General features: G+C 46.4%; 1 protein-coding gene across 1 annotated transcript; it reads left to right on the top strand.

The window, feature by feature from the left end:
• The first annotated feature begins 4,719 nt into the window (after positions 1 to 4,719).
• LOC128143336 (cytochrome P450 2D17) lies at positions 4,720 to 14,595 on the top strand. The gene is made up of 9 exons (XM_052790431.1): positions 4,720 to 5,027; positions 6,829 to 7,000; positions 7,743 to 7,895; positions 8,551 to 8,711; positions 8,849 to 9,022; positions 10,815 to 10,956; positions 11,575 to 11,762; positions 12,709 to 12,850; positions 12,968 to 14,595. The coding sequence occupies exons 1-9, from the start codon at positions 4,815 to 4,817 to the stop codon at positions 13,144 to 13,146; spliced, it is 1,524 nt and encodes a 507-aa protein (XP_052646391.1). The 5' UTR covers positions 4,720 to 4,814; the 3' UTR covers positions 13,147 to 14,595.
• The last annotated feature ends 585 nt before the right edge of the window (positions 14,596 to 15,180 follow it).

Below are 15,180 nucleotides of genomic sequence, written 5' to 3'. Positions count from 1 at the left end.
GGAAGACACATTGCACCAGCTCTCTAAAACTGTGCTCAAACTTGGCCATGTTACAAGCACTTGAAAACTCAGTTTGCGTGCGCTTGATAGAGTTCTCAGTTTTTCAGCTAAAATTCCCCAGAGGCGTCTGAACGGAGCAGGTGGTGGTTATTGCCGGCTGCCAGAGGCTGGCAAGGGTGAATGACAAGTGCAAAGCTGCTCTCCTCTGCACTCCTCTTGTTCCCCTTCCAGCACTGAAATGGTCGGGAGGAGAGGCTGTCCGAGTGAAGGCAAAACAAGCAAAAGCTAGATGGTGGGCTGAAAAAAGGAGGTGGAGGAAGGACTAAAAAAGCTGGGGACTGGGTGGGAGACCATATTTTCTGGGCTCAGAAGAGGCCACTGAGGAGGAAAGGTTTCAAGAGTCTTCACCAGCCCCAGCTCTGCTGTAGCCTGGGAGATGGACAGCAGGGAACAAGAGCAGCAGGCTTTACACAGACCATTTGTGCTGTTCCAAGAGGCTTTGCTTCTCCAGAATGAAACATTGCTGAGGTTTGGATCCATCTAATGGTGTTAGGGGGAAAGCAGTCAGCCTGCTGGGATTTGGATGAAAAATTTCTAAAAGCTCAAGGAAACATTCCTGTTATGTGACCAGTGGTTCCTGGCTGGCTCCAGTATTGAAGCAAAGAAAGAGGGAGAGAAGGAAGAGCGTTTCTTTGGCCATTGAAAGATTTTCACCACACCTCTGCAAAGGATTATGTGATGCTGGATAATTACTGAAACAGCAGTTTTCATGAACAGGCACTAACCTGCAACCTTCATGTCCAGGGTGCCAAACTTGTGATCCTGCAGGAGGATCTGCAGAAGAGCTGCCCGGGAGTTGGTTGTATGTCCTGGACAGCTGTGTGTGGCAGCTTCTAGGCTTTTCCTATTAGGTACCAACACTTAGAAGGTCACCTGGACTTAACATTTCCATTTTCTCCATTGGTGGCACCTCAGAGGGATGCTCTGAGTACAAAAGACTGTGTGCACTGAACCCATGCAGTCACTGATGACCACTGTGGAAAAGCCCAGCTAAAATACCCTTATGGGCAGAGTGTGAACAGAAGGTGGCAAAATAGGCTTTGAAGCCAAATACTATAATTAAAACAGGATTAGTAAATGATCATCATCTAGCCTGTGCACTGAATAAAGGGAGGGTCCTTCAGAAAGGAAAAATAGCATGAGATTGTAATTAAAGATGATCTTGGGGAATATATGGACAAAAAGGCTCAATTAAAATTGTGCATGCAACTCTTGCATTACCTTACTTCTAGATGCTTCATTTTGCAATAATTAATAAGCTTTTTCTTAAAGCTGCCTGTTTGTATTGCAGGTGATGCCTGCATGCAACTTCCGTAACTTCACTTAGCTCGTCTCTTAATTGACTGTGCACAGACATGTACCCAGCACAGCGGGGCTGCAGCTAGCTAAAATTAGTATGTATCGATTTGGAGGGTTTTTTTTTCTCCTGACTTGAAAATCACTCAGAATATTACTTTATTGAAAAGAAATGCAAATGAACTTCTTTCATTCTTCAAAAGGATAATTACCCTTTTCTCTTTCTCTCTCAGAAAGAGATTTGTTGTCTATTGTTTCTTTACTTGCTTTGAAAACTGTTCTTTTGAAACTACCTAAGCTATAATACTTGCTCCAGTCTTTTGCAGGAATGGCAGTCCATGCTACTAGCCAAAAGTGGAGGAGCTGTCTAGTTTGCAGCCTGAAGGGGGTAGAGGAAAAGATCATTCACCCAGAGACCTTTTGGAAAGGTGTAAATGGGAGGGGTGGGGTGGGGGGGTGCATAGTATTTTTTTTTTCTTAAGCTGGTGCATTTCTCAGGTTGCAGCTTTGTTGCCTTATGTCAAGGCTGAGCTACAGGAAGAAGAGCAGCTGGAGAATTACTTGTCTGATGGCCTTCCAGAGCAATGTTCATTAAAAGTAAATCCACTTCCCGAATTCCAGTCAACCATCCTTCTTACAACCTTGAGGTGAGTGATGGGAGTCCAACAGCCTTTGGCTCTAGCCAAGATAAGGAAACCAGAAAGAACCCAGGTGGATATTTTTCAGCTGAAGTTCATAAAGGTGGAGTTCAAAATAAATTGAAACGGGCAGGGTAACATCCTTACCAGTGGGGTGATCAGGAAATGTCCACTGATGTTCTTGGGACCACATTTCCCATCTTTTCACTCGTCATCTGAGTGCATGGGTCATGAAAATCAGTGTGAGAGGAACCTCTTGATCACCTTTTAACATTCAGCCATCTCCTGCTCAACACCGTCCACTGAGTACAGGACTGTCGTGGCTTTGTCTCCTAAGATCTTGCAGTAGAGCTGTTCGAAATGTGATGAGTACTCAAAAGCCAACAAACTCCCAGACTACTCTGCAAACATACTTCAGCTCTTGTTCGCTCTCCCAGGCTGTACTTGCTAAGAGTGGTCTCTGTCCCGTCATCCAGGTTGTTAATATGTTAAACTTTATCAGCCCCAATATGGATATCTAAGGGACGTCACTAATGATCAGCCACCAGCTAGACTCTGTACCGCTGTTCCCAACTCTTTGAGCCCCACAATCTGAACAATCATCCACCCACTTCATCATCTACCTTGCCAGTCTGTATCTCATTGATTTAGCTACAAGGATACTGTGGGAGATGGTGTTAAAGACTTTGCCAAAGTCAATGTAATAAATGACATGCACTGCTCTCATGCTTTGAGGAAGCTGCCCTTGAAGAACAACCAGCTCTTCTTTGCTCTCCAGCGCAGATCCCTTTGGGATCCTGCCAAACAGACCCCTGAACAAGGTGAAATCTGCTTTCATGAATGCAAGAGCAGTAATGCTATTTGTCCTGCTGACTTCTTGTAGGATTTAATATTTCATGGCCTCATGGTTGCTGCAGACAAACTTATCCTTGACCACCATTGGTCCTGGACCAATTCTTCCTTTTTTGTGAATAGCTAACCCAGCAGAGCATCTCCCCTAGTTGTCTCATTGATCACCTGTGTCAAGAAATTGTCTTCAGCACACTCCAGAAACCACCTGGATTGTGTCTGACCATATAGCCATTCCAGTTAAAGCACACCCATGAGTCCTAAGGCCTGTGACTGTGTGAGATGGCTCCATTGACTTGCTCTCCTTGATCAGCTAGTCTGTAGTGAGTGCCTAGCACAACATTGCCTGTGTTGCTTTGCCCTCTTCTCCCTGCCCGCAAGCACTTGACTGGCTCATCACCGATCCCATGGCAAATCTCTGGGCACTCCTCTGCATAAAGCACCACCCCTCCTCACCCTTTCCAGCCTGTCTTTCCTGAAGAGCTTATGTCCATCTGTGGCAGCTCTCCAGTCATGTGAACTACCCCACCATGCCTCTGTAATCCAAAAGAAATCATAATTCTGCAGTTGTATGGGGGCTGGTAATTCGCCCCGTTGTTTCCCATGCTGCCTATGTTTCTTTACAGATACTTGAGATGAACCCTGAGTCATGATGCTTTCACAAGGGACATGCAAGGTCATGCTGTAGCAACTCCAGTGAGGGGACCTCTGCACACAGATGATGAGCGTTTAGGTGCCCCCCTGGGCAAGGGGCATTTCAAGGCCCTGGCTGCATACCAGAGCTGACTGCAGAGTCTTTGCAGGTGCATCACGTTGCAGTCTGAGCTCTCCATCACTGTTGCAGCAATTGCTCCATTAGGAACTTTTGTCTGATCACGCTGAGATCACAGATCAAACCGTGATGGGTTTACTGCTTCTTTTTAGCTAGAACTAACTGTCATAAGAGCGAGCTTTACTGATCTCTGATGGCAGAGATGCCAGGAGCACATAGCTGTGCTGCTTTAGGAAATACTTTGACTATCATCTCCATAACTGTGTTTGCATTACTGCTGCCCCAAAGGCTGGAAATTCAAGGCTCCTTGCAATACATGTGCTTTCTCCCTCATATCTGAGCTGTATTCTACAAAAATCAAGGTCATCATGCTGACTGCCATTTGGAACTGGGTAAAGATTGTTATTCCCAGAAACATAAATGATTTTTAAAGTCTCAGGACACCACTTTAGGCTAATTTCTGTGACAAGTGCTTTCTATAAGGGAAAGCTTGACCTAACCTGAGCTTTCTCAATGGAACAAATCCTCAGCCCTGCAAACAGAAACCTCGATGATCTGTGTTTAGGAGCTGCTTCTTCCTTGACTTGTCTGTACAAACAAGGCGGCGACACAGATTTAAACAACCTCTTTCAAAATTGCCCCATGAGAATGCAGCAAGACTAGATTGCTTGTTGTGAACTGTGATCCCACCTCAGCTGTGGGAGAGGGCACCCGAACACCTGGACCTCACCCAGCCCTGCCCAACGGAGGGCACCTCTGCAGGAGCTGCCACCAGCAGCAGGGACAAAGAGGCCTCTGAGCTCTGGTTTTGCAGAAGGAGGAGGAATAGGAGGGATGACCTCCATCACCACTCCCCCAAGGCTGAGCTGAGCAGAGGAGGAGCTTCAGCTTTGAGCCAAGTCCCACATTCAGAGGCCAGCAACTGCAGAGAGAGAGGAGCAGGGAGACAGAAAAAGGGAGTGTGGGAAAGAGGAGAAAGCAAGGAGAAGAGGGCAGCTGCCTGGGGAAGGAAAGGAGAGGGGAGGGAAGGAGAGGGGAGGGAAGGAGAGGGGAGGGAGGGAGAGGGAAGGGAAAGGAAAAGAAAGAGAAGGGAAAAGAGAAGGGAAGGGAAGAGAAGAGAAGAGAGAAGAGAGAAGAGGAAGGAGGCAGAAACAGTCTTGGGTCAAAAGAGGAAGACCAAGGAGTAGACAGGCTACGAAATGGCATTGCTCCTGTGGCTGGGGTCCCAGCTGTCATCCTGCTGGAGCAACATCTCTGTACTGGGAGTTTTTCTTACAGTCTTTACTTTACTTCTTGACTTCATGAAGCGCAGGAAGAAGTGGAGCCATTACCCGCCAGGCCCAGTATCGCTGCCGTTCATTGGGACCATGCTGTATGTTGACTTCCGCAACCCACACCTCTCCTTCAACCAGGTGAGTGCTGGCCCCCGTGACGAAGTGCCCCTCACACGACCATGGACCCAGGAGGCGTGGGGACACCCTGGCATGATCTACCCTTGCACAAAGCTGAAGGGCAATGCCCTCTCCAAAGTCCAGGACGAAGCAAGTCACTGCCTAAGGACACTGACCTGGCCCATAAAGATAAATAGATAATCACACACCAATATCGCCAGCCTCCATCTCCTGATCTATGCGTGAGCTCAGTGGGAGATGCTGTTGTGCCCCCTGTGACAGATGATGCTTGGTCTGCTGTAGAGCTGGCCGCCAACTTAACATGTGGGCAAGTGTGGGGGCAAGGGAACGGGGAGATGAGTAAACAAGGGAAGACAAGCAAATATCTGTGGCCTGGGAATGTGGCTGCAGGAATGGCAGACTTGCCTGTGAGTTACTTTAGCACGCCTACAGGCATGTGACAGTTTCAGCTAAAGAGATCAGCTTGCAGGATTTGCCCCAGCAGCAATGCCCAAAATCTCGGCAGCGTTCCTATTCAAAGTCCTATTCTCAAAGGAAAAGCACAGCACAGCTTGCAGCAGATAAACCACGGGGGGGTTGTGCTTCAGTTTGCAAACTCGAAAGACCTTTTCTCTAGGACAGCACTGTTCAGCTGTCTGTCCAAAATCTACCAAATGGAGAAACTAAATATAGCATTTGTATTATTTGCTTGCATATAGTCCAAAAGATTACCATTTTCAAATCACATCATGTCAGGGTCATGCTAACCACAATCTTGACCAGTAATCGCTTTTAATGAAGTATTCTAGTGCCAGTGAAGTGCTAATTCCCTTTCCAACCCCACTGCAAATACAGTCTTAAGTACTTCAGTTCCCTGCATTGCTACAGTGCAGAAATGAAGACACTTAGCTTTTTAACAAAAAAAAAAAAAAAAGACAGAAAAAAGAAAAAGAAAACAGAGCACAGTCTGTGGGGCATTGCTACTATTGCACTGTCTTCCAACAACATGGTCCTGAGCGCTTTGTTCAGTATTACTGACTAGCAGGGGAGCTTTGACCTGCCTTCCCAGGAGTCTATGTCCAGTCAAAGGGCTCATCTACCTGGAGGAGACTTAGCTCCATGGCAAGCTCCCATGGTGAGTGTATGGCTGACAGGCTTACCCGTGCAGCCAACCTGCTGTCAGCGTCATGTCTCTTATAGAGCACAACAGATGTAGGGTGTGTGCCAGTTACCAGTCTTACTGGATGTGTACGCTCCTTTTAGGGAGAAAGTTGACCTGAAACTCCAGTGTGGAATTGCCTCTTCCAACTGTGTTTCTGGGAGCCGGGCTCTGAGTAGATCTTCAGGAACAAATGCATGCTAAAAAAAAATTATGTATGACCTTATCATCAATATTTCCTTCTAGCAGAAGTAGACTAACTCAAAACTTGCCTAGTCTTTCAAATCAAAATAAATACAAGTATTAGGAAATAATTCATTGTTGAGCATGCAGCCTTTGAAATCCTAAAATAGGTCCTTGACCTTGTGTTGTCAGACAAAATCCAAACTACTTGTGCAATGGTCACAGCAACAGTTTGGCCAGGATAAGTGTACTCTAAATCTTTCCACTCACAGAGCATTGATCCCTGCTTCAGCTGCTGTTTGGCACTGCTCTGAGCTGTTGCACTGCAAAGACAAAGGTCAAAGATCAGCTGAAGGTCTCCTAATACAAGCACCTCAAAAAATCACTAAATAATAAAGGCCCTAAGGAAGGATATGGTGATATTTTTTAAGTTACTTTCAGCTCATTTTCAGGGATGTACTTTTTTTTTTATCTTGGCAGCTTCACAAGAAGTTTGGAAACATCTTCAATCTCCAGAACTGCTGGAGCAACCTGGTAGTACTGAACGGGTATAAAACAGTGAAGGAAGCCCTGGTCCACAGATCGGAGGACTTTGCTGACCGACCATACTTCCCAGTATATGAACATCTGGGCTACGGAAATAAATCTGAAGGCAAGTCCCTTGGAAATGGACATTCCTCACTGGCACTAGCACAAGAAGGACTGGGTAAATGGTGGCTAGAGGGAAGATCTTCTCAGTACAGTGCCACCTTCTCATGTCCCTCTGGTCAATCGCCTTGTATGTCTGCCACCCTTTGGTGGTGACAAAATCAGATTTGGTGAAAAGGGGACTCCCCTTAGTGGTTGTACTACAGCTGCAGGTGCTAGTGCACACCTTTTCAGTAGTGTTAGGATTCCATCAGTGGTACAACTTTCCTGCCAGCGTTGGGAGCTGGTAGCTCCTGACACCCAGTGATTAGTCCTTATGCTTACACACTATGTGCGTGTCGTTGTCGTCACAAAAAAAAATGGTAACTTTCTTCCAAGACAGAGTATTATCCAGCATCCAGCCCACACCTCTCCTCCTCAGCTCCTTTGTGGTGGAACAAGCTGCTACCCAGGCCACACAAGCTAAGGGTGCAATGCTGAATGGTTTGGGGGAGTCACTCCTTTATCCTTAGCAGCACTTGTTGCTCTCATTGAAGCCTCCCTCCACCTTCATAGCCATGCACATGCATCAGAAGGTGCAGTAATCTGTTTTTAGAATTGCTGTATGAACAAGCTCTACAAGATCAGACTCTTTCATATATCCACACAGACCTGTACCTCCAAACTCACATTTGTTATTCTCTAGCAAACTTTGCTTGATGTACGGGTCAGAGCTCCCGACATTTCTTGCTCATCCATAATTCCAGGGATTGTTATGGCAAGATACGGGCACGTCTGGAAGGAGCTAAGGAAATTCACGCTCTCTACCTTGAGGAACTTTGGGATGGGAAAGAAATCCCTGGAGGAGCAAGTGACGGAGGAAGTGGGATTTCTGTGCTCTGCAGTCAATTCTGAAGAAGGTTTGTCACATCCGGAAGAATGGGGAAATCATAGAAAAAGGCAGTACAGTGATGCAGAGAGAGAAGTAATACTAGAGCCACTCTCCTTCGCATGCAGTGCTCTCTTCCTAAGCAAATGCAGTGTTTCTGGTCTGTATGCATTAGTAACCCTGCTGTACCTTGAAGCCACTTCTACTTTACACAGTGGGGCTACTGTAACACTAATCGCTTTGAAACAGGAAACAAATAGGAAATAAATAGAAATAAAGAGGTAAAGTATAATTATTCCCAGAGCTGGGTAACTCTTACGTTTATGAAGTTTAGTGAAACATACTGATACTATCACATGCAATAAAAGTGCAGCTGAGAGTTTTCACACAACATCGCCTGTCATCTAGACGCAAAGCAAAGAAAGTGTTATCTGTCATGTTACAGAACAACCCTGCAACTCAGCTTTGCTCTGGAGTTTTCTCCTTTAAACAAGGATCAACCAAATAGTAGTAGGAGATGAGAAGATCTTCACTTCCTAGTATGATGCCTTTGTACTTTGAGTGGTTTGGGGCTTTTTCTCTTGAAGGCATCAAGGAGGCATTTGTGTATTCTCGTTGCTGACAGCTGAGGTCCAACAGCTTGGTGTTGCTTAGCTTCATTGCTTGGTCTCCATTTCCATTTTTAGGTTGTCCTTTTGATTTACGTTTTGTCTTAAATAATGCAGTCTGCAACGTGATCTGCACCACCATCTATGGAGAGCGTTTTGACTATAGTGATGCGACATTCAAGAAGCTGTTAGATTTGTTTGAAAACTCCCTGAATGAAGAAGCTGGATTCCTGCCTCAGGTAAACTAAGACCTTAATATGTTCTGTAAGAAGCTGCCCGCTGTTGCTTGAGAGCATTGTGTTTTCATTATTTTTCTTTTTTTTGCATCACATAATATCTTCTCTCTCTCTCTCTTTCTCTGGTTCTGACATCCCAGCTTCTTAACGAGGTGCCCATTTTGTTGCGCATCCCTGGAGTGCCACAGAAAGTCTTTCGAGGGCAAAAGGCGTTCGTGGACTTCGTAGATGTGCTCATAGATAAGCACATGGAGACCTGGAACCCTGCTCACATCCGAGATTTCACTGATGCGTTTTTAAAGGAAATGGAGAAGGTAGGGTGACACCAGGAGAACCTCAGGGTCCGGGGGCAATTCCTCTGCCGGTTTAAGCCTATTGACAGAGGCTGACTTTCCTCATAAAGCTGTATAAAACCTCTTACTAATTTCCTACTTTTTCATTCCATGTTGTATCTTGAGAAGAAAGGTGTTCAACTTCTACATGCTGTAACCTCCTTTATTGTCTTAAGAGACCATATTATCTGCTGATGTTCTTGTACCCATTTTCTACCTTCACGTTCCCCTCAGAATCTAGCAACTCCCTTCTTTCCAGCCTACACCATTCTGAAGGCATTTAAAAGGCAGTGATTGAGAATTCACTAGTATTTCTAAGTTTGTGCCAGGGGACAAGTCAACATGCAAGTTCCTTCGTATGTCAGTGCCTTAATGACTGATGTCTCAAAATCAGTTACAAAACTGCAGCAACAGACTGGCTTTTTGGTATCGTTGCCCAGTCTGTTGCTTGTCTTTAAACCAAGTTATGACTTGGAAAGACGGCATCTCCTTCGGGATGCATGTCTTCGAATTGCTTGCTAAGAACTAGTTCCCTACAGATCAGATGAAGGCCTAAATCTGAACCTCACTGAAATTAAAAGGAGTCTTTCCTTTGATTCAGTCAGGCATGAAGTCAGTATAAAATCAAAAGTACTTGCGTCAGCCCATCCATCCACCATATGTTTCTGCACATGGATTCACTAAATTACAAGTGCCAGATGAGCAATAGTAGCAAATTCTGCCTGCGAATTGCTTCTGCCATCTGAGGCTGGACTGCTGCTCTGCATAACGAACCCTGCCGTGCTGCGGGCACTGGGCACCTCCAGTCCACACGTTAGCTCCCCCAACTCACACGGGCAGAGCAACGTGACCTACGTTACTCTGCACTGAGCAGTACTATTTGGGGGTGGATGTGAGCCTGACCATGTTGCCGCCTGTCACATCTCTCTTCTGTTCACTAAGGTCCCCTGATAAGCCAGTCTGATAAATCCCTCTACTGGGTTAACTTTGGTCAGGTCAGCCCCATAGCTCCCTTGCCAGAGATCTTTTATTGGAATAACAGTTGAGTCTTAAATGCCTTATTAATTGGCATAACAGAATAACTTAACAGAAGCTAGTCCCTAGGAAAGGAAAGTATAAAGAGGATTAGAAAAGACAAGCAGATGAACTCATGCAGAGAGCTTGTCATATCTCATATGCTAACAAATTTGAGCTCAATTAGCATTTGGATGAGAGACCAGTTTTGCTGAAATTGGTGTTGCAGGCTTAATAGGCAGCAATGATACCCTGATCTTTTTTTTTTTTGATTGTAAGAAAATAGCAGGGCAGAAGCAGTGAGAATCTGTAATGCATAGCTATAGATAACCCCCTCAAAATACTGTTAATTTTGCATTTGCCACATCAATGCAGCCTCCTCTCTACTGTGTGGGTTTTATGATCTGATCAAACCTGAATAACTGTGTTCCACCTCCTCTGGGGGAGGACGTTATGGCAAGTGGCAGGGGCCTGCTGTCTGTTTGAGAGCACAAGGCATTCACTTCTGTCCTGAAGGCAGGTGTAGCCTTCATCTCTCAGGATACGGGAGGTGACTGATGACCTTCAAATACAGAGGTAACAGGGTTACTGAAGTACATCAGTGATATACAGACCATTGCCTGTGTTGTGCTCTACTTTCCCAATGAACTTCTTGGTCAGCAAAAATGGATCTAGTGCTTCTCAGTACTTCTCTGGAACAATGGTCTTCTCACCCAGCAAGTACCCCAGCTCCAACCACCCATTTGTTTGCTCTCCACAGGGTAAGGTGGCTGAAGAGAATGGTTTCAGCTATAACAACCTTCGTCTGGTGACCGCAGACTTGTTTGCAGCTGGTTCCGAGACTACCTCCACCACTCTCCGGTGGGCATTTCTGTACATGCTTCTCCACCCGGAAATACAGAGTAAGTCAGAAGACAGGCAGAGGTGTGGCATCTTCCCTTCAATCCTCATTTTTCTGTGAGGAGACTGAACATCTTCTCTCCATGGTTTTGGGATTTTGCAATGAGGAGCAGCTTTGGTGATTGTTCGTCTAGCAGAAACCAGTAGAAACACTTTCCAAACATAGCTGTTCTGGCAGTGACCAGTGGCAGGGGGGAAGCCCTGACAAAAAGACTGGAGTTGGAAGGGCAAGTTCACTCTCGCCTTCATTTTGAAGGCTACCTGGGGACTTTCACTGGCCAGCACACCCTCTTTCCAGTATTTGGAATAGATGCTAATCTGTTTTAATTCTCTAATGCTGCATGCCCAGGTACCATTTCAGCTGCACAGAGGAGGGGTAAGGTAGCATGTTGAGTGACAAGACCTTTATTAAAGACACTGTGCACAAAGAATAGTTATACAGATGGCTCTGAGCAACTGAAAACAAATGCATTCCCCTCTAGTTTCTGTTCCTTTCTCTAATTGCTTGTCCTGCTCTCACCCAGCGTCTATAATCTCACGCTGCCAGCCTTCCTACAGCTTGTACCAGCCCCTTCTGTTTATCTAAGGGCACCCTAATTCCTTAGCTGTGCTGCTTTCAGGTAAGGTCCAAGCAGAGATTGATAAGGTGATTGGCAGAGAGAGATCACCCACCATGAAGGACCAAGCAAGCATGCCCTACACCAATGCTGTGATCCATGAAGTACAACGCTACGGGGATGTCGTTCCTATTGGACTACCTCACATGACATACCGGGACACCAAGTTGCAAGGCTTCTTCATTCCCAAGGTGACTGCGACCAGATAGGCAATGTGGCATCCTCTCCCTGTGCAGATGCCAGGCATGGGGTGTGGGTGACCCCACCCAACTCTGCAGCATTGCGCTTCCAACCCCAAATTAGTCACTGGCAAGTGCTGAAGTAGGACTTGAAATGCTAAATCTGGGCAGATGGTCACATTTGTGCTCTAGGCTTGTGCTGGTTGTGTAGGAACCCAACTGTAGTGGCACCTCAGTGCAAAGGTTTGCTTTCCTCTTGATGAGCTGTGACATTCACTGCCTGTGTTGGAAGGAGAAAGTAACAGAGCCTAACCGACTCTCTGGAGGCACACGACACCAGCTTACTGGCTTTCCTAAGATGGCAGTAATTAAAACTCTAATCTCTGAAGCTATTCAAATGCCACTGGCATTCAGTCCACTGCCATTGTGACAGGCAGCTGCCCTGGCAGCACTGGTAGCAATGCAAGCCTGGGATGGGTTGTTTTGGTTTTTTTTAGCCTTGTGGTATCTCCTCTAGCTTAGAACATTGACATGTGAAACAGGAAAGCTTTGCAATTTCCCATGGCCCCTGTGAAAGCTGGGCTTTGAAGTCTGTCAGTCAGCTGCTTCACTCCAGCTATAAAACAAGTCCAGGAGGAGCTGAGAAGCAGAGGCTGTTTCCACTGTGTAACTATGAAATTGGCATTTGCATGCAATAGCCTCTGTAAGGATACAAACTGCCAAAGTTCAGATGCTTCAGAGCACAGGGCAGGCACCATATGTCATTGCAAAAGTGCCCTGCTTTACCTCTGTTTTAAATAAGATACAGAAGGTGAGATTGGTGCCTTACTCTGAAGCACTGAACGATGGTTGCTACTAGATGGGAGACATGGACCAAAGGGGGACCAGCACCAATCCTTTGTGCCAAGATAATGCTGCTGTTCTCCCCTAAATTGTTTCCTCTTGTGGAGGAGTGCAGGGGACGACAATCATCACCAACTTGTCTTCCGTGCTGAAGGATGAGGCAGTCTGGGAGAAGCCAAACGAGTTTTACCCCGAACACTTCCTGGATGCAAACGGGCAGTTTGTGAAACCAGAGGCCTTCCTGCCTTTCTCAGCAGGTATATCTGAGGGGAGGATCCAGCTGCAAGTCAGAGGCACAGCAGGAGGGCTGATCTGCTCCTCCCATGCGGTTTAATGTCCTCTTTCATGGACTCTTCCTACTCCCTCTCTTGCAGGTCGCCGTGCCTGCCTGGGGGAACAGCTGGCCAAGATGGAGCTCTTTATTTTCTTTACCACTCTCCTGCAGAAATTCACCTTTGTGCTCCCCGAGGACCAGCCCCGGCCACGGGAGGATGGTCGCTTTGCCCTCACGAGCTCCCCACACCCATACCTGGTGCGAGCTGTCCCAAGATAAGTGTGCGCTGCTCTCCTTTCACTTACAGACCGCCACCAATGCAAACTCTGTCAGAAAAGTTGCAGGTCTAGCAGGATCATGCCAGGTTCCACTCAAGACCTCTCAAGTCTGTGCAGATGTCCCCAGCTGTGTAAAGTAAGGATCTGGCCCAATATACAGTTTAGCTTAATTCCAGTCCTGGATCTTGAATCAGATAGCCGTAGCAAGTTACGAATGACAATCAAGTTTGCAAGTACATATTTGCCTAATCAGCCAGCTCTGCTGTACTTGGGGCTCTCTTCGGTTGCAGCAACAGTTCACTGAGCACACAGCTACTGAAAGAATTATTAGTCCTGAATTAGGTTACTGAAATACAAGGGTATCCTGGGTAAAAGGCAACCCTGGAGTCTTGCCAATTCTAGGAGCAAAAAAACTGGGAAAAATCTATAAGGTACTCCTGGCCCGCTCTCTTCCTCGTTAGCCCCACTGCATACCCAGCCATGCTCTGCCTCCCATGCAGTGCCATTCCACAGCAGTGTGTGCCTCTGCCTGGTGCCCAGGGGACTCCAGCTCTGGCTTGGTTCCTGAAAAAAACAATCCAGGGCCGGTCAGCTGATTTGGCATGTGCTGCTGGTGGGCAGGGCGAGAGCTTCAGCTCCAAAAACAAGGTGACATTTAAACACAGTTTCAGAGCAGCGCTCCTGAAAAAATCTTACCTGATACATACATATCCCCTTCATTCCTTCCTGCTTATTGCGTACTCCCATCTATTGCACATATATTGCATTGCCTTCATTTATAGCCCCAAAGACGGTAAGTTTTAATCCTGACAACCCTTATGTCACAGTATGCCTCCAGTAGGAATAAATACCAAGGGGTACATAACTAATCTATATGGTGTTCCAGCCACAGAAGCAGGTCATTTGTGAAATACAGAAGTTCCTATAAATACATTTCAAGAGAAATCCTGGTGTTTAGGTTTACCACCTCCTCTAATTAGGCCTTGAAAACTGCTTTTTTTCGGCATTACATAAAGTCAGCTCTTGGGCAGGTTTGGAACTCACAAAGGCATGGAGTTAACAGTGTTTGAAACAGTACAGCTGTAGATTCCAGAGCTACCTTTCTCCTTCTTCCTGCAATATTCCTGACATTGTTTTGCAAGGTGTTAAGGTATGTTGATGTTTAGATTAGTAGTAGTTACCTTGTAACCACGTGGCTGAAAAGACTATAGCATAAAGGAGCTTCTAGGCATAAGTGCAACTAAAACAAAAATCTGTGAAACTACATGCATATGTGTGCACACATTCCTATCTATCTTTCCAATAGTAATTTTAGAAGCTATGAAAGCTATTGAATGATGCAAATACTTCATAATACTGTTGTTATGATTTTTCCTTCAGCAGGAAATGTACATTTATGCTTTTAATCTACAAAATAATCTGAAAGACTAAAAGTGATCTGAAAAGTCTTCTTTCTCGCCTCTCCTCTTCGTGGTTGTCTCACAGTCCCCCTACACGCCTGCCTCAGCTACTCACTTGACATTTCTCTCCTTACAGCCAGCACCCCATCCGTTTCTTTCAAGATCCTTTCCGTGTTCCTTTTCTGTTTGGTTCAGCAACACTGAGCTGAACACGCTTGGGTTTATAGTTACCAGCACAGACCTAAGTGTTTTTACAGCGAAGGTTTCAGTGAACTAAACTTCAAACAGAAGGCATTCCAGCACTCACGTATTTGGACAAGAAGTGCGGGTATAGCCAGAGAAGGGACCGGCTTTCTCAGCGTGCGAGAACGCACTGAAAGTCAAGCGGCGTGTGTGAGCATCGGCTGCTGTGCCGGTCTGGAGGCATCTGGAGGCAAAAGGCAGCCAACAGATCACTGCAGGACACAGGCCTAGCGCCGGCACTCGGGCAGGGGACGGCAACTCCTCCGAGACAGAAATGGCCACCAAGGCCAGCCGGCCCATGTCGGGCTGGGGGCAGGCGCTGCTGCAGCACGGGCAGGAGCGGGGGGCTGCCGCGGGAAGCGCCCTGCACCCGCCGCGGCCCGCCGCCCGGG

The sequence above is a fragment of the Harpia harpyja genome, chromosome 6, assembly GCF_026419915.1.
Source record: "Harpia harpyja isolate bHarHar1 chromosome 6, bHarHar1 primary haplotype, whole genome shotgun sequence".
Taxonomy (NCBI): domain Eukaryota; kingdom Metazoa; phylum Chordata; class Aves; order Accipitriformes; family Accipitridae; genus Harpia; species Harpia harpyja.
Note: the sequence above shows the minus strand (reverse complement) of the source record. Positions and strands in the feature narration are given on the sequence as shown.